Source organism: Cajanus cajan, chromosome 5 (genome assembly GCF_000230855.2).
Source record: "Cajanus cajan strain Asha chromosome 5, NIPB_CcT2T_4, whole genome shotgun sequence".
NCBI classification, from domain to species: domain Eukaryota; kingdom Viridiplantae; phylum Streptophyta; class Magnoliopsida; order Fabales; family Fabaceae; genus Cajanus; species Cajanus cajan.
The window spans coordinates 7,860,519-7,887,670 of NC_138521.1; the positions used below are offsets into that span (position 1 = coordinate 7,860,519).

General features: G+C 36.4%; 1 protein-coding gene across 10 annotated transcripts; it reads right to left on the reverse strand.

Moving 5' to 3' along the window:
* Nucleotides 1-182: 182 nt before the first annotated feature.
* LOC109800275 (protein LATE ELONGATED HYPOCOTYL) lies at nucleotides 183-25,694 on the reverse strand. Of its 10 annotated transcripts, none has more exons than XM_020361097.3 (9): nucleotides 25,418-25,694; nucleotides 25,179-25,294; nucleotides 25,041-25,066; nucleotides 24,610-24,807; nucleotides 24,405-24,516; nucleotides 24,155-24,216; nucleotides 2,469-2,690; nucleotides 926-2,353; nucleotides 183-848 (listed from the first exon to the last, which is right to left on the reverse strand). In XM_020361097.3, exons 4-9 carry the CDS (start codon nucleotides 24,646-24,648, stop codon nucleotides 459-461), a joined length of 2,253 nt encoding a protein of 750 aa, XP_020216686.1. In that variant the 5' UTR covers nucleotides 24,649-24,807; nucleotides 25,041-25,066; nucleotides 25,179-25,294; nucleotides 25,418-25,694; the 3' UTR covers nucleotides 183-458. The 10 variants fall into 10 exon arrangements, with proteins under 10 accessions (XP_020216686.1, XP_082930991.1, XP_020216681.1 ...); XM_083074865.1 differs by having other exon boundaries at nucleotides 25,041-25,093; XM_020361092.3 differs by having other exon boundaries at nucleotides 25,174-25,294.
* Nucleotides 25,695-27,152: the final 1,458 nt, after the last annotated feature.

Below are 27,152 nucleotides of genomic sequence, written 5' to 3' on the forward strand. Positions count from 1 at the left end.
AGTATCATTTTCCAAAGGAAAATAAATCACTTTCTGTACATTCAATGTAATGCATCCATTACATCAAAAAACAAACAGGAGGTAGTACGAGAAAATTCGGTTCAGCCTGGGCAGAGTTGGTAAAAGAAAAAATAGTTCATAGATTGATGTAAAACAATTACAAGTAAAACGTGGAAAGAGGCTGAATAATGGATCATAAATTACTTAATGTTCAGGGTTCAAACAATACTTAATGTTTCTTATCTATGTCTATTTAGCGGAGTTCTTAACAGCATTATCAGTCCAAGATAGTAAAACAGCGTACACAGTAATTTAATATGGTACACACATCTACACGACAAGTTTCGTGAGCTGCAGAATTAGAAATAAACAATATAGGTACACCGTTGAGGGGGATTAAGAAATGATATGCAAAAACCAAAAGTTGCCTTTATGTTATTGCATGCATATATCAAACCTCAAGTCGAAGTCTCCCCCCCTTCCAAACGTATTCTCTTACAACCTTTCTCTTCACCTTGATTGCTGGCCGCTCCAACCCTATTTTCCTTGGCCTCCATAGAACATCTTTTGTAGGGTTTAAAGCCTGTTCGACGAGTCTTAAGCTTTCCTTGTCCAAGCCCTATGGTCAGCAGCAGTCCCTCGTTATTTTCTATAAATGGCGAATCTTTCTGCATTTCTTCGTAATTATAACTGCATTTTTTGCTGTCAAGGTCTTCAGCCTTTTCATCTATGTTTTGCTGGTTATCCTTGATGTCCATTTGATGATCCTTATTCTTCAAAGCATGAGGAGGTGAAAAGCTTTGAGGCAACACCTCTCTGGAGAATAGAGCCTGAAAGGCCAATCTCCCCTGAAAACAAGTGTCATGAGAAGAGAAGAACACATGCAAGCATTGTATTAAAATTTCATTACAAGTAACTGGGATACCTCTTCAGAGACCTCTTTCCAAGAATCAGTAAGGTTGCTAATGCTTCTACGACGATTACAAGAATCAATAGCTAAATGGTTAGCATCATTTGCTTCGGGCTCTTCCTTCCCTTTCTCATCCTTTTCTAGTGCATCAGTTTCCACATCGCTGCTAGAGGCTGTGTTGGAACCACATGAGGAACGGTCAACCTGTTTTTTGCCCTTCGTTTTGCTTGAATCAAGGTGCTCGGAAACTGTTTTGTTCGTCTCATGATCAGTAGCCTTTGGTGAAGTATTTAACTTGGCATCTGCACTCTCAGAATCTGATGAAATGACAGCTGGTGACTTTGAAGGTGAATGTTGAGCTTCTGAGCATTCTGGATCCAGCATCTGATCTTGCAGAGGATGATTTTGTAGAGTAGCCTTTTCTTGTTTTGTATTCAGGGACGGTGCTTCACCGTTATTCATTGATGGAGCTGCAGTCACTGATGCAGGAGGACAGGCAAAAGCAGTATGAAGAGGAGTGCACAAGGGAAGCAATCCATGAGCTGCCCACCAGGCAGTTGCAGCAGCTACAGTAGCAGCTGCAATAGCTGCTACGCTTGGAGGAGAGCCAATTTGTCTAGAAGTAAAACCTCCTTGGGAGCAGCTAGGAGAATCTGCTGGAGTTTCTGGATTTGCATAGGGCCAAAATGTAGCGGCTAAACTTGCTGCAGCATGAGCTGCTGGGTTTTGCATCAGAGTAGAGACAATAAGATTTGAAAATGTGGAAGACATGTGAAGAAATGATTGGTAATCGTCTTGGCTGTGTTGTGTGAAGGGAGCACAAGGAAGAAATGATTGATGAACAGAAGATCGTGCTGTGTTATTTTGACTTTCACTTGTGTTCGATGCACCTGAATTGGTGAAAAGATTCGGTTGGCCATTAACCCCTCCTATTGGCTGAAACATGGAGTCTCGAAACAACATATCTTTTGATGGATTTTGACTTTGAGCACTTGTTCCAAGGTTCCCGTCAACAACGTGCACAGTAACATGTCTAGGGTAATTCTGATTGCCTTGCATTCCCTCTATCGTTAATGCACAATCAAGACCATCTGTTTTCTCACTTTGAATCAATTTCATTCGTACAGCATCAGAATTCTCTAACGTGGGGCCTTTACTAGTGACATTAGTTTGTTTTCCATCATTGATCTCCAACTTCCCATTTTCAAGTTCAATAGTGACAAAAGATTCAGTTTTTCCATCTCGTGCTATTACCTCTGTAACTGAAGGTGTAATCTCCTTTAAGGCGCATGAATTTCCCAGTGGCATTGACATTGTTATTGAACTCTTGTTTGCTGAAGATACAGAGGAACAGGGTACCTCCTGGAGAAGAGTAAATGCATTTGAGCGGTTTTCATCCTTATTTTCTTTTACAGTTGTTGGCCCTTCGTCTGAATCATGTTTCTAATAAAATAAGGAATGTGCCGAATTATTTCACCGATAGAGGAAACTAAAAAAAATGTGAAATTGGAATATATATATATATATATATATAAAAGTAAATCAATAAATTATTAACCTCCGGAAATGGTTCTTTTTCCAAGTCCAGTTCTTGGTTGACATGTGAAGATTCAACTAAATTGAGTTTTCCATCCTTTGCTCCACTATGTAATGTTGCGGTACCAATCTTGGTCTTCCGAGGATAAGGATTGCTTGGTTTTCTTTTGGGCCGTGGAGGGGGAATGTGTATATCAAGAGCTTGTCCAATTGGAACACCCTTTACAAGGGCCTCTTTCTCCAACTGGAAGTAAAAGTCCAAATAGTATTTTCAGCAAGTGAAGTTTCAGAAAATCCAGTAAAAGCACTTACTGTAGCAGCAGTGCATTTGTTCTAATGCAGAATTTCCAAAATACATTTTGGAAAACAGAAATAGCTGTAACCCAGACATTGCAGTATATTCAAGCATGGAAGCATAAAAAAGAAAGCATCCAGAAATATTCTTCAATCAAGTTGGGGGAAAAATCAACCGTGGATGTAATCAAGTTGCATATGCATATACTGGACTGGAAACTGATTGTTGGGCACAAACACTGCCAAGGGATTTTGACAAGTTCAGCTTAAAGACTAGTTTATGATCTTAGAGAGCATGCACAAAAGATGTACTAAATCTTTCACTTTCAAGGAAATTAATCCCAAATGTTTAAATAAAAAGTTATTTTTTTATTATGATGGCGGTTAGAGCTTCAGAAAATCAAAATTATTTTTTCTAATCAGTAGAAAAGCAATCAAGGGTTCTGAACAAGCTGGTTCTTTTCGTCATGGTATCTTTGGAGCTTCCTAGGTAACTAGAGTCGTCCTATGTAGATGCTATTTTGCATTATGTCATTTCTAAAAACTAAAATGTCGTTATATTTTATAAAAACATTTACCAGCACACGTTTTAAGACCTATTACATTTCTTTTATCCCATCCAGTCGTTCTTATTGCATATAAATCTATGTCATGCTTCACTCATATGCCAAGTGCTAGATCGATAAAGCGGGTAACCATAAAATAGTTCCAACTTCGACCAACCCCAACAGCATCTCATCACTACATTTCTCTCCTTTAAAATTGTGTCTTCTTTCATTCAGTCACTTCTCTCATGTAACGCAAAAAAGCATATTACTTCCTCTAAGTGACGGTTAGATTCTTTTCCATCGAAAGATTGAAACAGCAGCAAGTATCTCCTAGAATTGAATATATCAAAATCTTAGCTTGAATTGATACAGTTCTTTCCTAAACTTGATTGCATATCCTAGATCAATACATGAAAATTTATTGTTTTCCCTTCCATTTTCTCCCTATAAACTAGTGACATTGACTTGTTCAAATCCTCCTAACGTTGTACGAAAGTTGAATAGCAGATAAAGATAAATAAATACCTATTTATCGGAGCAACCTAAATGGCAAATCATCAAATTGTACAGAAAAAAGGAAAAGGTTTATTGATTCTGTCAAAGATCAAAAGAAAAAAGAAAAGAATAACCCAAGCAACATTCTCTTCTATATTATCAATGACTAAAATATCTTCAGGAGATATGTTCTATGCTCAAAAAGGACAAACATAAAACTCTACACATCAGATCTGGGGGAAGATACACAATACAGCTGCCTTTGAACCCTAAGAGCCTTGCAAATAAACGAAGTTATTATGTCAAGAAATGGTACGCATCCCCCGTGTAACATGCACAGAAGTACGTAAACTAGAAAACCAAATTAGACTATGATCCACGTCAGTTAAGGGTATGATCAAAGTACTCTTCATAAATGCCTCAAGTAATCCTCACTTCCGGTGTTAACTTTTGGGGTTGAGTTACCGAATTCATTAATTCTAATACATTGAATAAAATCTTCTATCAGGTTCTATTCTAACGTGACTATCAAATGCTCTTTACTTATTTATTTTATTATAAAGTATAAAGATAAGTTTTGACTTGGCCAACCAAAAGGCTGGTTGTTTTTCACATAACATATAACAAGAAAATTATACAGATTAGTAGCCTTTGCCTATAACACTTAAACAGATCACTCTTGTTTCTGTGGTAATCCAATATCTCTCCAGAGGTTAGCAACGTTATATGTGAAAGCAATGTTCAAGCCTTGGATTGGTTCTTTCGGTCATTCTTGTTCACAGAAATATTCCAAAAGTCATTTCAAGAAGTTTCTCAGTTTGGAAGTAATTTATAGATCCCAGAGTAGGGATAATAATCATTTATTTATTTCTAATTCTAAAAATTAAAAACTTTGATCGAGCCCAGTAGAGTGTAGCATTAGTAACAACAAGACCTACTATCAGGCCATTCAAATACACGCTTATGGTAAAGGTTGCCAAGAGAAAGCCTCTCAGCAATAAGGGAAAGAGACAGAAGCAGGAGATTCTTTGAGTTTATACCCAATAGAAAGAAGAGCAACTGCTAAAACCCCAAATAGAGATTGGCTAGATGGAAGTAGTTCATGTACGGCTCGGGAAATGTTCTTTGGCTTCAATTTGCACTTCCCTTACTTAAGTAATAGTAAATAATAAAAAATAGATTAATTTTTTTTTTTCGCATTTTTTTTTCAGGAGATAAAATCCTCTTTTCAATTTCTCACTTTTGTATAAAAACATGTTTTATTCAGGAAAAATCCATATTAGTCAGATATCGTCACCCATAAGACAATAATGGTCGTTAAACATGATGTTTTGTTAAATTCTTGGACCCCACAAGTAAGCCTATTTAAATTATGTTTCTGGTTTTATTTCTCGGATTGAGCTCATCTGCTAAAATTTCAACTAGGCTCTGTTTGAATTCCCTGTAAGATCAGCTGTGAATAGTTGCATTTATGATTATGACTATAGCGGTACTTTTTAACTGTTTACACAGGCCACTACACTCTAGCACTCATTTTGTGTTGGATGGGTGAACATTTTTGCCCCTAGTAGTTATAGCTTTGACAAGAAGTTTTATTCTACGTGTGATAAATGGATACTAGCACAGTTAAATAAAAAAAATAAAAAAAAAAAAGGGGGCTGATTTGACCAAGATAATCAAATTGATTACCTGGCCAAACCAGCCCCCCATCATTGAAATGTGCAAATTCTTTTCCGAGGGAGAGAGGGAGAAAGATAGAGCATTTACACATTCATTGCCCGTATTTAAACTGATAATAAGCACCTCTATTTAACTTTCAGTACTCAAAATATATAGAAATTAAGCTCTTCTACAAATTAGCATGAGCAATGTTAATATGTTAATAAACCGGTTCACTTAACACTAAGACTGAGGCCATTAATATAAAGGTAGTTTGGTCTTTCTGTGTGGCAAACCATGCCAGCATCCTAGTGTTAGAATTCCAGCCACCCTTTTGAGTTTGAAGGATCAAAACTCCTAAATATATAGATCAATAATCATAACATATAGCCTAACAAGTAACAACCCTAAAGTCCTCAAAATCATTATGTACTCCCATTATCGATCATTAAAATTATACTCAACCATCAACATATTATATAGTTATGTTCCAGACTTCCAGTACAAACATTTGATTGTGTCTTGAAACTTCTAAGTTCCCAAATGGGTACTGTACTCTTGCTATAGTCAATCAAACAATTTGTGTAACTTTCCCTAGCTAATTTAACAAACATAATACATTCACCCTTCGTTATTTTCTTATTCACAGTTAGGCAACCTGGAAGGGATATAAATAAAAAACAGTATTGCTGTTGTTGAAGTAATCTACTATTGTGATAAAAGTTTCATATTATTTTCCCGTAATAAATACATAGCATTATTTAAAGGGAACATGTAAAATAGCCATTTTTGATGACACCTAAGCATTCCTAGAACAAAAAGACTCAAAGTTGGGAACAGTTCGATTAAGTAATTAGAAGGAAATATCGCACTAATTCTTAGGAAAGAAACATATTGGAAATTGTTTCAGAAACAAATGAAATGAAATTAGAAACAAAAAAAGAAAGAAAAAAAAACTTCCTGAAAAATGAAAAATTTATCTTCATAAATATTTACTCGTGCCAAGGTAAAAACAAATTCACTTAAAGAAAACATGTACTGAATTATCAAGGACATTGAAAAACTGAAACAGTAGTTTTTAGGTATATGATGAAGCAAAGGAAAACAATGCTAGATAGTCCTTCTAAGCTCTGCCAGATATACTCCATCACAATATTGAATATGGTTGTTCCACCACTTAAAATATCAGGATGAATAAATTCAATAAATTTCAATGCTCCTCCATACATTCTGTGTCTTCAAATCCTCATATAGAAATTAATAATTCTCTCACCAAGAAGCAGGTACCTTCAAAAGTCTCATGCTTCTCATGAAGCCTAATATTGCCCTGTGGCTGATCCATCAATTTTCTCCCTATGAAAGGCATTATACAATTGGCTCCACAAAAAGAAAAATCACACACCACTATCTGCATTTATAGAAAGAGAAGATATGAACCTCATATCTTTACACTTGAATGACGTACTTCATCAAGAAAATACCACCACACACTATCCGCATTTATCTGTCACACGCTACTTTGTAAACAGCAACACTAATGTATTTGACAAACCATGAAGAACCACCCCACCCACCCCCACCCCCCCCCAGAAAAAAAGAAAAAAAAAAGAAATTTTTAACTCACTAACCGTGTCCCTTTACAGTCCATACCACTAAGCCATTTCCTAAAAATGACTCGTCTAAAAGTGCTCTGTAGCTTTTAACACTGAAATTCACAATCTACATTATGAATATTGTAAGCAAATCTCGTAATATTTTATTAAATGGGATTTTTTTCAATAAAAACAAAGGGCCTAACATTGCAAACAACTTGATGAATTATTCTCAAATGTTTTAGAATTGAATTTGATTACAGGTAATATACAATTCAATTAATAGACAAAGCAACCAGAATATTTTGATCACTGTCAAGATAACCTTACTTCAGTTAAGCTTCAATTCCACAGATGACAATCTCTATTCAACCTCTAATTGATGGTATTGAAAGTTGCCACAGTTTCAGGAGCAGTAAAGATGCCAAGCGTGAATCAAGAGTTTACCTTCTTAATGTTGGATAAAACAAACCTATCCATAGAAATAAACACTAAACAGGAAACACGAACCCTAAAAGACTAATCCAACACAATATCAAACATATCTTTGCCTAGTCTTCTGATTGGATCAAACTGCAAGTATTAGTGTGCAAGTGCTAGGAGGCTACGATGCTTCTTCACCACAACACATACAAAAGTCACTTTTTTTTTGTCATTTTTAAGAACTAAATTATCCCAAAAACTTTATCATTAGGTGAAGGCACATGAATGGCATTTTATATTACGTCACTAACAAGCTCCTCACGTAAGATCCTTTTAGGCTTGAAGCATGATAATGCACAAGTCCATCTACCTTGTGTTAAAATTTAACTTTTTCTTAAGTAGAATGGAGCTGTCAAGGATCAAACTCCTAACCACAAGGTCATAGAACCTCTAAGACCATGTTAAGAATCAACTATCGCAAAAGCTTAAACAATTATCTGAACACAATAATAAACACCTTATTGAAAAAACTTGGACTCTCTCACTTCTTGCCAATGCAAACTTTTTCTTTTGCGTTTGACAACCTGGTCTCACTCGATATTGTTCCCTTATGAGTCTCTACATTCTATACCACCTCATTTCTTTAAGTCTACCTATTTTGTTCATAATATTAACTTAGTCTAGGTCTCAATACACTATTTGCTAAATTTTACTGGTCTGTCTCCTTGATTATACACAAGCACAAAAGGGTTATTAATGGTATTCCCTTACTATACACCATTTCTTTTCTATTGACTTTACTTTCTTTCGGTCTATATTGCTTTCTTTACAAGATCATTTTGTTGAAGATAAGCACATATCAATCAGAATATTTGATTCTGATCTGATTATCAGCACATATCAATTAGAATATTTGATTTTGATTTGATTATCAGTTTACTTCCTATTTTTCGCTTGTTTAGGTACAACATTTATAGGGAGAATAATTTCCCTGATTTTTAGGCCTAGATTAGCTCACAGATTTTATTCCATTGTATTCTATTTATACCTTTTTTGTATCTTTTCCCAAATGAGAGAAATATACAACAAATTTCCACATGGTATCAAAGCACAATCTAAACCATCCCTAACCTGGAGCCACCAACCATGGGAGAGAAAAAACCAGAAGTTTTGACCACCAGTTTGGTCTAAGAGACTCCTCCCCCTATCTCTAGCCAAAAATTGAATGGTCATAACTACACTCAATGGGTGTGGCATGTTAAACAAAATATCAACCTAGCAATTGCAGCAAGGGGGAACCAGCCTAGTCCATTTCAAAAGAAAAATGGGTCCCAATGCAATCACACCAAGGACACTTGCAGAATCATCATGATAGACTTTCAGAGGTGTAACAAGCCAAAAACTAGGACAACAGAGGTAACACAACTATAGTGGGACAAAAAGGTAATTTCTTGCATGCATTAAATACTAGCAAGAGAAAACCAAAGTTATGGATCATTGACTTAGGAGCCTCGTATCACATGATTGGAGACATGACTGTGTTTAAAAGCTATTTTACATGCCTAAATAATAACAAAATTTGGACAACTGATGGCACTCTATCTAAGGTCACGAGTAAAAGTTCAATTATTATCTCACAAAACATTATTCTAAATTCAGTCCTTTATGTGCCTAAACTTGATTGTAATTTGTTGTCCATTAGCAAACTAATAAGAGTTTTGAAGAGTGTTTCTAAATTTTTTCCTAACCTATTTGAATTTCAGATTTTGGAGTCGGGGTTGGCAATGCTAAAGAGTGTGTTGGACTTTACCTCCTCCAAGTTGAAGAGTCACAAATAAAACCTATGACCAACTCTTGTGCAACAATGCCTCCAACTAGTAAAAACCCCGTAATGTTGTGACATTATCGACTTGGCCATCCAAATTTTTTGTACTTGAAGTTATTCAACAAAAATCAAAAGCTGTTTCAATGTGAAATTTGTTGATTGTTCAAACATACCCCCAACTCTTATCCCTCAACCCTATAAACCCTCTCAGCCTTTCTCCCTAATTCATAGTGATGTATGGGAACCATTACGGATCAGTAATGTCATTGGATCAAGATGGTTTGCCAATATCATTGATGATCACACACGAGTCACCTGGGTTTTCCTAATGAAGGATAAATCAAAAGTTGGAAGAATATTTGAAGTGTTTCATACGAGTGGAAACGCAATTTCGAAGCAGGATTAAGGTTCTTAGGAGTGACAATGGAAAAGAGTATTATCACTCTACACTAAATTCCTACCTTCAGAAACATGGAATCATACACCACTGTTCATCTGTAGATACTTCTCAACAAAACGGGGTTGCTGAGAGAAAAAATTGACATCTCCTAGAAGTGAACAGATCTCTCATGCTAGCATCAAATGTACCAAACCAATTTTGGGGAGAAGTTGTCCTCTCCACAACTTATCTCATAAAACAAAATGTCTCCCCAAGTCCTCTACTCTAACACCCGTCTCTCCACTCTCCAAACCTTATAACCCATTAATCGTATCCTTACATCCATTCCTTTGAAAATATTTAGATGTTTAGTCTTGGTCCACAACCTAAACCCTTACCGCAACAAACTTGACCCGAAATTTATCAAATGTATCTTTCTCGATTACTCTCCTCACCAAAAGGGATACAAATACTATTCACCGCAAACCAAAAGGTTTTACCATACCAAGGATGTCACCTTTTTTTAGAATCAGCCTTATTACCCAAAGTTGGCATTTAGGGGGAGCAAACTTATCCAATTAAAGTGGTAGAATCTCAATTGCTGGATTTTAACCTAATTGAATCTATCCCAAATATAGATCCAACTAAGTAAGACTACACCTAAACCAGAGGAAACAACAAAAAATGCAACAAAAATTGAACAAGGAAAATGCTATACAAACTGCATTGAAAATTACTGAAATTGCACCAACTAAAGCAAGAAAGAGGATTTCATCTTAGTAAAATCAAGGCCCTACTATCCAAGGAGACAACGAGACAACATACCTAAGAAAGAGAAGGAAGAGAGTAGAGTCAAGCATAGCTCCAAGGCAAAGCCATGAATTCAACTAGGCTCTGGAAAATGAGGCTTTCCCATGTAATATTGTTCCTATCCATGAACCTATTGATGACATTGACATTCCTATTGCCTTAAGAAAAAGGGTGAGATCTTGTACTCAACACTCCATTGAGAAGTATGTGTCCTATGAAAAATTGTCATAGGGGTATAAGACTTTTGTGGTAGCTCTTGATAGTGCACATATCCCGAAGAATGTTTAAGAGACACTACAACAACCTAAATGGGTAATAACAAAAGAAGTTTAGGCCTTGGTTAAAAATGATACATGAGAAATCACAACCCTACCAAAAGGGAAGAAACTGGTTGGATGCAAATGGATATTCTCCATCAAATGCAATGTTAATGGTAGTATAAACTAGTACAAATTCAGGTAGTGGTGAAGGGGTTTACCCAAACATATGGAGTGGCTTACAAAGAGACTTTTGCGTTGGTGACCAAACTTAATTCAATTCAAGTCATACTCTCCTTAGCTGCAAATTTAGATTGGTCACTCTATCAATTAGACATCAAGAATGCCTTCATAAATGAAGAGCTAGAATAGGCGGTCTATGTGCAAACACCCCCAAGACTTGAATCATCCAGCACCTTAAGCATTGTGTGCAGGCTCCAAAAATCTCTATATGGCCTCAAGCAATATCTAAGCATGGTTTGATAGCTTGACTCAAGTTGTCAAGAAAAACGAGTTCAACCAATGCCAAACAGATCACATTGTTTGTCAAACACTCTGTGGAAGGGAATATAGCCTTGTTCATTATTTATGTTGATGATATTGTTATCACAGGAAACATTTATGATCAAATCAAGCACATGAAGGGACTCTTGGCTAAGGAATTTGAAGTCAAGGACTTGGGTCAACTCAAATATTTTCTAGGGATGGAAGTTGCTCAAACAAAGAATGGTATTTATATGTCACAAAGGAAATATACATTGAATTTGCTTCAAGAAACCAACATGTTTGGATGCAAGGCAACCAATACTCCCATAGAACTAGAAAAAAGAAAAGAGGAAAGTCTACCAATTTATAAAGATAGGTATCAAAGCCTAGTTAAGATGATGTTAATCTACGTGACTCACTAGGCCCAACATTGGGTTTGTTGTGAGCTTAGCTAGTCACTATATGTCTAATCCAATTGAGGCTCACATGAAAACTATGAACAAAATCCTCCAATACCTCAAAGGTACACTAGATTGAGGGCTCTATTCCAAGAACTTCAACAAAGGCATTAAAGTTTATATAGACTCAGATTAGGAAGGATGTTCTTCTAACAAAAAATAACTACAGGCTACTTCTCCATTGTGTGGGAAAACATGATGGCATGGAATAGTGCAAAAGCTAAATTTAAAGTTATGGCTTAAGGTAGTTATGAAGGAATTTGGCATAAGTAGATGCTAGATGAAATCAAACTTCCTATCAATTACAACATGAGGATATTATGTGACAACAAACTTGTTGTAAGCATAACAAAGAACCCACTCCACAATGATAGGACAAAGCATGTGGAGATTGATCAAAACTTCATTAAAGAGAAAATAGACCATGATATTATAAGTGTTGGTCATGTTCCATCATGTTGACAAATAGCAGACATCCTAACAAAGGTTCTTCCAAGAAACACATACAAAAACATCATATCGAATCTAGGTATCATTGACATCTATCACCCAAATTGAAGGGGAGTGTTGGAGATAAACTCATATCAATCAAAATATTTAATTATCAGCACATATCAATTAAAATATTTGATTTTCATTTGATTTTCATTTGATTATCAGTTTTATTTCCTATTTTCCCCTTATTTAAATTCTTCATTTATAAGGAGAATAATTTTTCTAATTTTCAAGATTAGATTAGCTCAGATTTTATTCCTGTTAGATATAGTTTTATCTTATGGGCCTAGGCCCATTACTTTGTATATAAACCTATCTTTTGCTTTGCAATACACAAGGAATATGTTCTCTCCATTCACCATTACTCTCAACATGGTATCTAGAGCCTATCCTTGACTTTCCGGTGGACCCACTGTTCATCGGTGCCCGGAAAACGTGTCTCATTCCGTTTTTCGGCTACCCACCTTGTCGTGTCTCTTTCCGGCAATTTTTTTTCCTCCTTTTTAGGGTTTTTCTTCGCTGTCGCCGTCGTCCGCTGCCAGCTTTCCGGCCGGCGACCCCCCCACCCAGTTCGCCTCCCTCCGGCGAACCCAACGCCACCGGTCGCGCGCCAAACGGAGGTGGCACGCGCCCCCACGCACCAATTTCGTGCTGGGCGCAGTTTCTCTCTCCTCTCCGTCGGCCACCGCGCGTGGCGGCGCGTCCGGCAGCGATCACCGGTGCCGGACTCGCCCCGACATCTTCTACCCCGATCTACTATTTGTTTTGTGATCGGACCTCGTTTGGCACGGATCTCTTCCTTCTCGGGCCGTTTTTCTCTCTCCTATTGTTGTTTCTCTCTCCTGTTACAGCACCTATGGCTTCCTCTTCCGCTGATCGGCCTGAATCCTCTATTTTCACTAATTATGCCAATGTTCCTCTTTCCATTGATAAGTTAGATGGAACCAATTATGATACTTGGGCTTTGGATATCAAGTTTTGGCTTAAGGGACAGGATTATGTTGCTCACCTTACCCAGACAGCTGCTTCCGTTGATGAGAAGGATCGTCCTCGTTGGTTGAAAATTGACGCTCAAATTTGTAGTGTCCTTAAGTCGACCATTCATCCCTCCCTAAAGCAAATTTTCCGTGCCCATGAGACATGTGTTGATGTATGGGAACAAGCCCGAGTGTTATACACCAATGATACTCAACGTCTCTATGGTGTGTCAAAATCTCCAGAATATCATTTTCCCACGACGCCTTGAGGGCTCCATGGCTGAGTATTTGGGCAAAGTTCATGGCCTCCTACATGACTTCAATGAACTTTTGCCTCCTGCTGCCACTCCTACCAAGGAACTAGAGCAACGCCAAACTTTCTTTATGTTGATGGCATTGTATGGGCTTCCTGATGAGTACTCTTCCATTCGTGATCAGATTTTGGGATTTCCGACCGTGCCTACCTTGAACTCGGCTTGGTCCACTCTGTTGCGTGTGCCTTGCAAGTTTTCCCCTGACATACCTTCTTCAGCTCCCACTGGAGACTCCTCTGCTTTGGTTTCTCAACGTGATGATCGTCAGCGCTCTCGCAAACTGGGCAAAGGTCGTCCCAAGTGTGATCACTGTCATAAACTGGGCCACACAATTGACCGTTGCTACGTCTTACATGGTCGTTCCCCTCGCCCTGCTGCTGCTGTTGCCCACACTGCCTCTCCTGTCTCTACTGCATTTGGTGCTACCCCCTCTGATAGTTCTGCCTCTGGGCCTCCAGCTCTCTTCAATGACTTCCTTAAATGGTATGAGGAACGTCAAGCTTCCAATTCCACTGCTTCTGTTGCGCACACAGGCCCTTCATTTGCTGGTCTCACTCACTCCACCTCTCTTGGCCCTTGGGTCCTAGATTCTGGTGCTACCGATCATATTTCTGGTAATCGGTCTCTTTTTTCCTCTCTTTCTACCTCTGCTTATTTACCCCCTATCACTATGGCTAATGGTTCTCGCGCCACATCTCATGGTGTTGGTACTGTCCATCTTTCTCCTTCTCTCTCCATTGACAATGTTCTTTATGTCCCAGAGTCTCCCTTTAATTTATTATCCCTTAGTCGCTTACTCGCTCTCTTGATTGTCTTATCTCTTTTACTAAAGATTCTGTTTTCTTACAGGACCGGCGTTCGGGACGGATGATTGGCACCGGATGTAAGTCTCATGGCCTTTATCACCTACGCACCTCTGCTCCTGTTGGTTTGGTGGCAGATTCCCCTTCCCTCATCCATGCTCAATTAGGTCATCCTAGCCTTGCCAAGCTTCAACACCTTGTACCACGTTTGTCTAAGTTGTCTCATTTGTCGTGAGTCGTGTCAGTTAGGCAAACATAGTCGTAGTTCATTTTCTCCAAGTGTCCCCAACCGAGCGTTGTCTCCTTTTGCTTTAGTTCACTCGGATATTTGGGGGCCGAGTCGGGTCACGTCCACTTTAGGATTTCAGTATTTTGTAACTTTTATTGATGATTACTCTCGGTGTACTTGGCTATTTTTAATGAAATCTCGTTCTGAATTATTTTTCATATTTCAATTTTTTTATAATGAAATTCAGACTCAATTTGGTGTTTCTATTCATACTTTTCATGGTGATAATGCTCGTGAATACCTCTCTCACTCCTTTAAAGCCTTCATGGCTTCCCATGGCATTCTTCATCAGACTTCTTGTGTATATACCCCTCAACAAAATGGGGTGGCTGAGTGCAAAAATAGACACCTAATTGAGACCACTCGCACCCTCTTACTTCATGGTCACGTTCCTCAACCTTTTTGGGGTGATGTTGTTCTCACTGCATGCTATCTCATCAATCGAATGCCATCTTCTGTCTTCAACAATCAAATACCTCACTCTATTTTATTTCCCACTCAACCTCTCCACCCCCTACCCCCTCGCATCTTTGGATCTACATGTTTTGTCCATAATCACAGTCCTGGTCTTGACAAACTCTCCGCTCAATCTCACAAATGTGTCTTTTTAGGGTATACTAGGTCTCAAAAGGGGTATAAATGTTTCTCACCCTCCCTTCGTCGCTACTTGATTTCAGCTGATGTCACCTTTCTTGAGTCTTCTCTCTACTTTTCATCTACTTCCTCTTCTCCTACACCTGTTCTTGCTCCTTCACCCTTTCCTCTTGTCTTTGATACTCCTCGTGTCTACTATGTCACCCGACCCACCACCTCCGCCTCCACTTCAAGTTTATCATCGTCGGCAACGCTCCAGCCTTCCCATTGGACCCCCACCCGACTCTACTTCGGTGCCACAACCTCCGTCTCCTCCGGTCCCACCACTTGAGTCTGACCTCCCTATTGCCCTCCGGAAAGGTAATCGTTCTACTCGTAATCCTTCTTCTCATTATATTACTCTGAGTTATCACCGGTTATCCCCCTCCCTATATACTTGTCTCTCTTCTCTTTCCTCTGTGTCTATTCCTAAAAATGTAGGTGATGCCTTGGCCCACCCTGGTTGGAGACAAGCCATGCTTGATGAACTGTGTGCTCTTCAGAACAATGGTACTTGGGATCTTGTTTCTTTGCCTCCTGGGAAGTCTGTGGTTGGATGTCGATGGATCTTTACAGTCAAGGTTGGTCCTGATGGCACCATTGATCGACTCAAAGCTCGTTTGGTCGCCAAAGGTTATACTCAAATTTTTGGATTAGACTATGGTGACACTTTCTCCCCCGTTGCTAAGATGACCTCTGTCAGATTATTCTTAGCCATGGCTGCTCTTCACCGTTGGCCTCTCTATTAACTGGATGTTAAAAATGCCTTTCTTCATGAGAATTTGCTTGAGGAAATTTATATGGAGCAACCTCCTGGGTTTGTTGCTCAGGGGGAGTCTTCCGGTTTGGTATGTCGTCTCCGCAAATCACTTTATGGTCTTAAGCAGTCTCCAAGGGCATGGTTTGGTAGATTCAGTACTATAGTACAACAGTTTGGTATGACTCGAAGCGAAGCTGATCATTCGGTCTTTTATCGACATTCCACTGCTGGGTGCATCTACTTGATAGTGTATGTTGATGATATTGTTCTTACCAGTAGTGATCATCATGGCATTTCTCAGATAAAACAACATCTTTGCCATCACTTTCAGACAAAAGACCTTGGTAAACTTAGATATTTCTTGGGGATTGAGGTAGCGCAATCTACAAATGGAATTGTAATATCTCAAAGAAAGTATGCATTGGATATTTTAGAGAAAACTGGGCTAATGAATTCCAAGCCCGTTGATACACCTATGGATCCTAATGCTAAACTTCTACCAAGTCAGGGGGAGCCTTTCTCAGATCCTGAGAGGTACAGAAGATTGGTTGGGAAATTGAATTATCTCACGGTAACTCGTCCTGACATCTCTTTTGCGGTTAGTGTGGTGAGTCAATTTCTCAATTCTCCATGTGCAGGACATTGGAATGCAGTCATCCGCATTCTAAAGTATATCAAAGGTGCTCCAGGAAAAGGTTTATTATATGGCTACAACAATCATACCCAAGTTGTGGGATACTCAGATGCAGATTGGGCAGGCTCTCCCTCAAACAGGAGATCCACCTCAGGTTATTGTGTCTTTATCGGTGATAACTTGATTTCCTGGAAAAGTAAGAAGTAGAATGTAGTGGCAAGATCTAATGCAGAAGCAGAATATCGTGCTATGGCCTCTGCTACGTGTGAGCTTATTTGGCTCAAACAGTTACTTAAAGAACTGAGATTTGGCGAAGTTACACAGATGACTCTCATATGTGATAACCAAGCTGCCCTTCATATTGCCTCAAATCCAGTATTTCACGAGAGGACCAAACACATTGAAATAGATTTTCACTTCATTCGTGAGAAGATTTTATCTGAGGACATTACTACTCAGTTTGTTAACTCTACTGATCAGTTGGCAGATGTCTTCACCAAATCATTACGGGGTTCTAGGATTGATTATATTTGTAACAAGCTTGGTGCATATGATCTATATACACCAGCTTGAGGGGGAGTGTTAGATATAATTTTATCTTATGGGCCTAGGCCCACTACTTTGTATATAAACCTATCTTTTGCTTTGCAATACACAAGGAATATGTTCTCTCCATTCACCATTACTCTCAACAATTCTGTTGTATTCTATTTGTACCTTTGTATCTTTTCCAAATGAGAGAAAAATATAACATATTTCCACAAATTTAGTCTCTGGTAAGCTTTCTCCATTGCCAAAGTTGTCACCCACTTTGGTAGGCCCAATGTTTGTTTGACATTTACAATTGTTTGTAAACTTTAGCTCCTCAAGTTGAACCAAGTTCTTTAGCTCCTCTATGTCTATTCCTAAAGATTATAAGTAAAATTCTTTCCCATCCAAGAAGGCAACAAACTATTGGTAGAAGTGTGCATATTTCAAAACCATATTATGGCAACATTAACGTGCATGCTAGTTCGGCTACATACTCTCTCATTATCATCCATGCTTAGTTGGGTCATCCTAGTCTTGCAAGTTGAAACAAACGATGGTGAGCCTTTCCAAGTAATCAACCTTGTCTTGTGATTTTCCTAATTGTGCAATTCATTGAGCTAGTTGTTGTTTTGGTTTACTGTGATATATGGAACTTATATCATGTCTACTTTAGAAGGAATAGTTGTCCCCTTCAATAGCAAAAGGGGATCTTGGCCATACAAGGCACGAAAGGGTGACATCTTAGTAAAAGTATTTTAGTTTGTGTTGAACCAAAACTCAGCCCCTTGGATGAGCTTAAGAGCACCCAATGCCTTGATTACTTCTAGATTGGTCTTTAACACTTTGGTCTCCCCTTGCACTTTCACCTTCATGTTTAGATCACCAAAATTGGCCTTAATTTCGCCTAACGATGCCAACCACTCTAACACCAACAACACATCTACTCCCCCCAATTCAAATAGGTTTAAATCATGTTGAACACAAAACTCCTGAATTTGTAAGTGCGTCGAATTACATTTACCCTTGCAGCTGATCTTATGTCCATCCCCCACTTCTACAAGATACAGAGATGTTTTAGTGATTGGTAATTGTCGTTTGTCCACCATCTCTGTTGATATAAAATTGTGTGTGGCATCACAATCAATCAAAACTACCACTCAACAACCCTTTAGCAAACCCCATAACTTGAGAGATTTCTTTGTGGTAAGCCCTTCAATGTTATGCAAGGAAAGTTGCAGCTCTCCAACCCCCTCCTTATGAAGATTTAAGTTTCTAGCTTTATCTTCATCTTCTTCTATATCTTCAAGGATCATCACATTAAGCTATTTGATTTTGCATATATGGTTAAGCCCAAATTTCTTAGCACAACAAAAACACTCCCCTTTTCTCAACTTTTCATGCAACTCTGCTTGCATCATTTGTTGGAAGGTACTTCTCCCTTTTGTAGTATTGTTGCTCCCATTATTAATGGAGGCTCGGGAAACAGAATTGACTCCCTCTGTAGATTTCATCATTGTTGGTTGTCATTCTCGTGTGGTCCTCATCTTGATGTATGTGTGACTAAAATTATTCATCCTTCCCCCTTGAACTCCAACACCTTTAGTTATTGTCATGTTCTTTTTTCCAATTCTCCTTACCTTATTCATTGTTTCTAACAAGGTCTTGAGTTCATATAACCTTAATTCAGCAACAATCTCTCCTTTTAGCCCATTAATGAAGATTCCCATCAAATATTGTTTGTCTAACCCATTCATAATTCCTACATATTTCTCAAACTACATCACAAATTTGTGACAACTTGATCTTGTTTTAGTGCTAACAAGGATTCAAAAGAGTTTTCCATGAATGTTGACTGGAGCCTCTATGTGAGGGCCTCTTTAAATCCTTCCCACATTGGATCGAGGTTGCAAGTCTCCCACCTTTGGAACAACCCCAAAGCGTCCTCGTCAAGGGTCACCATAACAACTTCCATCTTCTCCTCATTTATCACCCCCTGTATCCTAAAATGCCTCTCCAATTTGGACACCCATCTAAATGCATCATTCCCTTCAAAAACAAGAATTTATAACTTCCACCACTTGTTCCCATTTTTTATTTCCAAGTCCACCTCCCATTCAAACTCTATCAAGTTTAATATTCGAAGCATTGCCTTTTTTTTTTTCTCAACCCATTATCTTCCATGGCCTTCGTTAAACTCTCCACTAATTTCTCCAGCTTAATGAGGTGTGGTTCCTGTTGGGTATACCGTGTTTCCCCTTCTTTTTGCTAGGTCCAACTCGCAACTATGTGCTCCAATGATTCCAGCCTTGCTTCCATTCTCGTGTTCACCATAAATTGTGTTATAGCACCCACAATGCCTTAAATGGGAGCTATAATGCCAATTTGATAGAACTCATACCAAGAAAAAAAAAAAGGAGGAAGAACAGTATTTATTTATTGATTATGGATAAAAACAGAGAGAACAATGTTGTCCTCATAGTTCAAGGAATTAGGAACCTCCTAAACAATACTCAATATTTTTCATGCCCTCCTCTCTAATTATTTTCTCCTATATAGTTTTTGCCTCCCTTCTCTAATCCTAATTAAATCCTAAAAAGAAAAAGATAAATCTCCTAAAAGATAAAAAGAAAACCTCCTTATAACAAAAGATAAAGATAGTAATATCCTAATAATAGAAAGATAATGATAACGATTGCCAAAATAACTAAAAAGATAATGATCAACTAATTCCTTTACATCTTCCTCCTCCTGTAGACTTGCCTAACAAGGGTCCACACACTATCAGTTTACTTGGAACCACTCAAGTAAAGAAACATTTTTGACAACACTTTCAAACAAAATATCTTCACCAACTCTGTTACTTTTTGGGTATAAAGGTGACACAATTCGAGGACAATATGATTATCTTTGAGAAAAAGTATGCAATGGAAATCTTAGAAGAAATGAGATAGATGAGTGCAAAGCTCGTAGACACACCTATGGATCCTAATACCAAACTTCTACCAAAGGGAGCCACTTTTAGAGATGCAAAAAACTAGTTGGTAAATTGAATTATCTTATTGTAATTCGTCTAGAAATTTCCTTGCAATTAGTATGGTAACTCGTAAGTCAATATTTTAACTCTTAGCCCCTGTTTGCTTCCACGGATTTACTATTCACAACGAAGGAAAGGCGAAGAAAAGAGGTGTTCGTTTCCAGTGATTTGCAACGACAGAAAGGCGAAGAAAAGGGAGGAGAGGCGTCGTGGCCGTCCTCGCACAAAAGCGAAGAAAAGAGAAGAAAGCCACGTAGGATTTTCGCTTACCCGAAAATGCCCCTGTGCCATGCAGCAGAGGAAACATAATCGATTATGGTTAGCCACATAATCGATTATGGCCTAGCATAATTGATTATGCTGGGACATAATCGATTATGCAAGGCCATAATCAATTACGTGGCCAAACATAATCGATTATGCTGGGGTATTTTTGCTTGCAGTGGAACCCAGAACGGCCCGTTCCAAAAATGAATTTTATGAGCAATATGCGAACCCAGAACGGGCCGTTCCACTTTGGGAACGGGCCGTTCCAATTTTGGAACGGACTGTTCTGGGTAGCAAATTTTGGGATGGGAAATGAGTCCAGAACGGCCGTTCCGGATTCGAAACGGGCTACTCTGGCCACATTAATTACTTAATAAATAATGATTATTTAATACTCTTTTTCATATATATAATATTAATATTTAATATATAAACCCTAAACCCTAAACCCTAAATAATTATATTTAATTTATATATATATATATATATTAAATATTTAATATTTAATATATATATGTATATATATTTAATATTTAATATTTAATTTATATATATATATATAAATTAAATATTTATTTAATTTATATATAAATTAAATATGAAAATTAAATATTAATATTTCTATCTTCTCACTTTTATATATATTAAAGTTCGGTTATCTATTTTTAGGGTTTATTGTACTTTTTTTTATATTAAGAAAATTTTATTATTTAAATATTAACATCAAAAAGTGGAAATATAAAAAAAATAAAGTAATACATGTTTATAAAATTAAAATAATAACACTTTCATAAACATTAATAAAATAATGTTACAAAATATAATTATCATAATATATTTTGTTATTATTATTTATTATTATAAATATTATTATTTTCATTTTTATTAATATTAATATTATTTATTATAATTAGTATCATTATTATTTATTATGATTCTTATTATTTTTCTAATATTTATTATTATTCTTATCATTATTTATTATTTTTTAATAAATTATACCTATTAATATAATTTTATTGTAATTATTATTATTTACAATAAATAATATTATACTCATTTTTAATCCAAGGGTAAAAGTGTAAATTATATATTCATCTATTAAATTTTTAATTTTTATCTATCATTAAATTTAAAGTAAATATTTAAATTAAATTATTTTTAAATTAATATTTTATAATTTTTTTAATTAAAATTTATATATTTATCTTTTAATTATAATAATTATTAAAAAAAATTAACCTAAGAGCAAAATAGTAATCTTACACAATTATCAATTAAAAAATTTATTTTTATCTATCACATCAATCAATTCAATCACAAACTTTCACAAACTTTCTCTACACTTTCCACTCACTTTTCCTTAATCCAAACAACCTCACTTTCCACTCACTTTCCCTTCAAATCCTTCCTTTTCCACTCCCTCTTTTCGATCCTCAAATCCAAACAAAGCATTAATGTGAAAGTCATTGAGATGCAGTTATTCATATTTTGAAATATATCAAGGGATGGTCCAAGAAAAGGTCTCTTGTATGAAGGCAAAGGTAACATTAAACTTGTGGGATATTTTGGTGCAAATTAAGCGAGCTCAATTTCAGGAAAGAGATTAAGCGAGCTCAATTGCTGGCAAGAGATTACTTTTGAGTATTTTTTTTTATACGTGATAACTTGATCTCATGGAAGAGAAAAACTAGACTGTTGTGGTAAGATCACATGCAAAAGCAAAGTAAAGAGCTATGGCCTCAGCCATTTATGAATTTATTTAGCTTATTTTTTTATTAAAAGAATTAAGGTTTGGAGTTATTTGGAGATATCTCACAAATGACCGTAATTTGTGGTAATAATGCAATCTTGCTATTGCATCAACCCCAATATTTCACGTGTCAAAACAATTTGAGCCCTAAAATAAATGTTTGTCTATCCTAAATGAATGTTCGGAACTAAGAACAATTTCAAATTCTGGAATGATGAAAATCAAAATTCACTCATTTTACAATAACCAAAAACAATTATTTCAAATTTTAAAGGGATAAAAACTAAAGAAAAAGGTTTAGGAACTAAAACTAAAATTCACTCATTTTACATAAATTAAAGATAAATTTAACCCTATAATTTATATGTAACACATCTTGTGAAAAAACCCTTTAAGCTTGAAGTGTGGACCATCTTAAGAAAGTGGGTGGAGAGCCTAACTCAACTCACAAAACCGACTTGTAAGGTGAGAATTAATCCCCACTTATATAAACTAGTATGGTCATATCTGTAGTCAACATGGGATCTCCAACACACCCTTATGTCAAAGACAGGACATCTTGAGCATGAAATTTGTAGAATTGGACATCTATGAGTGACTTGCTAGCGGGTGGCCTAATTAAGCTCAACAACACTTGCTAGGATAAGTTCTGATACCATCTTAAGAAAGTGAATTAGAGTCAAAATCAACCTTACAAATTGTAAGGTGAAGATTTGCTCCTCACTTATATACACTATATTGGTGATATCACTAGTCAATGTGAGATCTCCAACAAACCATACAAAGGCCCACCCTACCATGTGTATAAATTTAACTTTTATTTAGAAGAATGAGGACCAACAAGAACCATAATCAAAATCACAAGGTCATAGAAGCTTTGATACTATGTCATGAACCAACTATCTCAAAAACTTAAATGTTAATGTAGACACATTAATGGTTTTATATTACATCTATAACACACATAATCTTAGAAAGCAAAACTTTTCATAGAAAAAACAACACTGAATTTTTCCCAACCTCACAAAACACCATAAATGGTGAGTTTCAATTTTTCCTCACATAAAGCATTGTTCAAACATTAAATCCCATGTCTTTTAAAGTCCCACGTTAGGTGTTACACCTTATTAGGCAAGGAAGAGGCAAATTTTAAAATCCTTTCCTCCCAAAGATGTCAAATACATAACATGCCCATACTAACACTTTCCTTCCAATTCCAAGTTAGCTCAACCAAAAAAGCCAAACCCAAGGCACTACCTAACATATATAGAACACCCATACTAGATCATTATGACAAATCAACAAAGGGAGAAAATGATCGCCTTGCCAAAGTGCTACAACTTTTCACTGATACTAACCATTTGTTGATGGTATGAAGCTAGTGTTGTAGAATATTACTTTGTTGATGCAAGTTAGAGTACGCATCTGCTTGTGGTCTAGTTGGGATTGCAAGATCAAGCCAAGCAGTTTGATCATGACTATTGTGGATTTCTTTGTTCAAATCAGTCCAAACTCTAGAGGTGTTCAAGTTCAAGTGTTAATTTACTTATGAATTTGTTCAATTTGGGATTCTATTCAATTTGAGAGCAAGAGATGTGGCTAATAATTAATTCAATTTTTGCAATCCCTAATATAAAGTATCATCATTTAAAATCAACCTCACAAGTCCATTGACTCGTGTTCATAATTTTCTCAACAAAATTATTTTGGGTTCTAATACTGAAGAAGCGCTATACTTCCCATGACATTTGAATATCAACAGGGAAGTTGTTGATTTAGTTAGGATTTTTTTATGTTTTTAATTTGAAATCAACCAGTTCAGATACAGAAATATTTTGTGCAGTTAGAAGGGAATTTGTATTCACCAAAGTAAATCAAACAAGATACGAAATTGATAACATAAATCAACAGCAAGTCAAAATATAGCATAAGATAAAACAAAAGGAACAAAATTTTAAACATATAAACCAAGGTGAGAAGGTAACCATTGACCTTTGTGAAGAACTTCTGTGCATGGCTCCTGATTTGAACGGCAGTCTTTGTTCCTATATGCTCTGTACAGCAAAATTAAAACACCAAGAAGGGGGCCAGCCCATGGAAGAAAGAAAAAGACAGTTCTAGTTAAGAATAAATCAAATATGGAAATCAGTTAAGCCATTTTCTAATAGATGTTACACCAATAATCTTTAAAAAGGAAGAACAAGAGAAGATCTTCAAGTAGACATGATAAACATACTATCACCTTCTATGCGCTGCCATGCTCGTCCGTACAGTTTCAAAGCTTCTAGAAACCTATTATGCTCCTCCTCTGTCCATCGTTCTCTTTGCTTTGTGATTGTATATGGCTTTCTCGTCTGCAAAACCCAGTTAACTACTCAGACAACAATACAAAAACTTCATTAACTCCCTTTCACGAGAAGCTTCCCACATATCACAATAACTCTAACCTTAACAACCACTTCTTCGCCAGAGGAGTATGCGTCCATTACAGGACGTGAGCAGCTAGCGCTGCTTCAGATCTTCCCTGACAAGTAGTGGATACAGGGAATACCTCCTTTCATTTTTGGTGACACGTAACACAGTAAATAGTAAAGCCGTCGTGGTGAAAGTGAGCAGAATCTGAACAAGGTATTGTGATGATGCTACTGCAAAAGAAACAAAGCGAGAACAATAGGAAGAGATCCGTTTCTGTTTTGTATAAGCTGGAATAAGCATTCCAATTCACATGTCACACGAAAAATATTACACAAAAGACGAAGAAGAAAGAAGAAATAAAGTTCAACAAATTTCAAGAATCAACCGCAACAGATAGAGGGGGAGAGAGAGACGCTTCTCCTCCGAATGAATAAAAGAAAATTTCCTTAATCAGAATCCTCACCAAAATGAACTCGACAGCGGCAATACCTTTCAAACGCGCAAAAGAGAGGGAAACTACAATTAGTACAGAGACAAAAAATCACATCACAACATCAACAATAACAACCATTTCTATCTTCACTTTTCACAAATACTTTACTAATCACTGCAAATTTTGAATCCTCCTGTTTGGTTGCCGAGAAAAAATAATCACAAAGCAACTCAAAACCAGCGAAATTCAACTCAACAGCGTCGCGCTGTGAGTTCTGACAGAACCTGTTACATCCAAATCCAGATGAGGTAAATCCGTTCGCAGTTTCATTTATGGCGGTTCAATTTTCTCGGAAACCAAACAACAAATAAATGAACAAAAATAAAATAAAAAAGGAAAACGAATACCTCGAAACAAAACCATGACGTGGAAGAAGAAGTAGAACCTCTCGGGAGAGCGATCATCACCGGACACTCGCCGGAGGACTCATTTCCGGCAATGGCGAATCGAATCGAGTTTAGATCGGAAACCGAAAAACAAAACAAAAAACAAAAATTCAAAGGTTGCGAAGTGGAATCAGAGGTGAGAAGAGAGGTCTCGCTGAAACGAAACCAAAAACAGAAGCAGAAATTGCAACACACACACTCACCCAAAGTGTTTAAGCGCGAGGAGCAATCTCAGCCACTATAATTTCGTGTGGGTTTATTTTTTTTCTCTAAAAAATTAACAACTCGTTATATATTTTTTGAGACGGAGAAGCCCCAGCTTATGGGATGGCGACAAGTGGCGCAGAGTTACTGGCTCGTGGTTTTGATGCTTACCTTTGCACTTTTCCTAATTATTTTTCTATTTCTTTTTTTATATATTTTTCTGGGTTGGGGCTTTTAATCTTTTCCCTCTCTCGAATCTCATCCACAAACTTCATGGCTGAGGTTTCAGGTCCGTAAAAGCGTTGCCAGCTTGTGACGGTGGGGTCCGCTGATGATGAGGCGAGGCCACCGTTGCACCCGGTTGCCCGGTTGTGCAACGCGTGGGCCACTTGGAGCTAGTGGTGGGATATTCGGCCAGTGTGGCCACTCGCTTCCAGGTTACCGGCACGTGGCGTTTCGCTTGAGGCTTTATTGGTTGAAGTTCCATTTCTGCGTGGGGTGGACACGTGCACATTTTTAGTGAGCGAGAATTTGAGATACTGTGATCAAGTGCGTGCCTGTACAGTTTTTGCAGTGCTTTTGTTTTCACGTCCATTATCTCAAAGTTTTCTCACGAGTTAATCTTTTTTTGTTTTTGACAGATTCTTATCAGCTAATTATATATCCTTATACCATTCCGTATTTTATTTTTGGAAAATAACTTAAATAAATATTAAACAAATATATTTATTGTGGTTATATATTAACTAGTATTTTTATTTGTGCATTACACAGGTTAAGTCTTTATTATATATTAATAAGATTGACATATTTTATGTTTTTATATTTTATTTAATAAAAATATTTACAAATTATAAATATTTGTTACATTAAATAATATTATATTTAATTTTTAAAATCTCAAATTTTAATTTTATATTTATAAAAATTATTAAATTTTAATATTATTTATAAAAATAATTAAATTTATTTTAAAATATTAAAAAAAATTAATTCATAAATAAGAATTAAATTAGATAAAAAATTATAAATTTCTTTGCCAAAAAAATTTTAAAAATTTTTTTTGAATAAAATAATATTTATATTCAATATATGGATTGATTTTAGAAAAAAAAAATCCTTATAATTAAAGAACGGGTGAATTTAAATCTACTAGTTAATATGACTCATTAAATACTAATATTTGTTGATAATAAAAAAAACATATTATTCATGTGAATAACGAGGTACTCTATCTATCAACAAATAAAATAAAATACCGTGATGCTCTCAGACTAGTATCCATGAAGAATGTGATTTGGATGTGTTAAAAGTTAAAACTTAAAAAACTGTATCTTCTTCTCCTTTTATTTTCATTAATATGTAAATTTAGTATTTTTATTTTAAAATAAAGATATTTAGTCACTTTTAATTTTAAAAATATGAAATTTTAGTCATTGTAAAATTGCAATTTTTTTAGACAATACTTAATTATATTATTATAATTGTTCTT

Excerpts from the sequence above, each read along its gene's own strand:
- LOC109800275 (XM_020361065.3), bottom strand. The coding sequence starts at position 24,648 with ATGGACGCATACTCCTCTGGCGAAGAAGTGGTTGTTAAG. Across the intron at positions 24,517-24,609 it reads GCGAAGAAGTGGTTGTTAAG|ACGAGAAAGCCATATACAAT; the intron begins GTTAGAGTTATT and ends TGGGTTTTGCAG. Across the intron at positions 24,217-24,404 it reads AGCATGGCAGCGCATAGAAG|AGCATATAGGAACAAAGACT; the intron begins GTGATAGTATGT and ends TTTGCTGTACAG.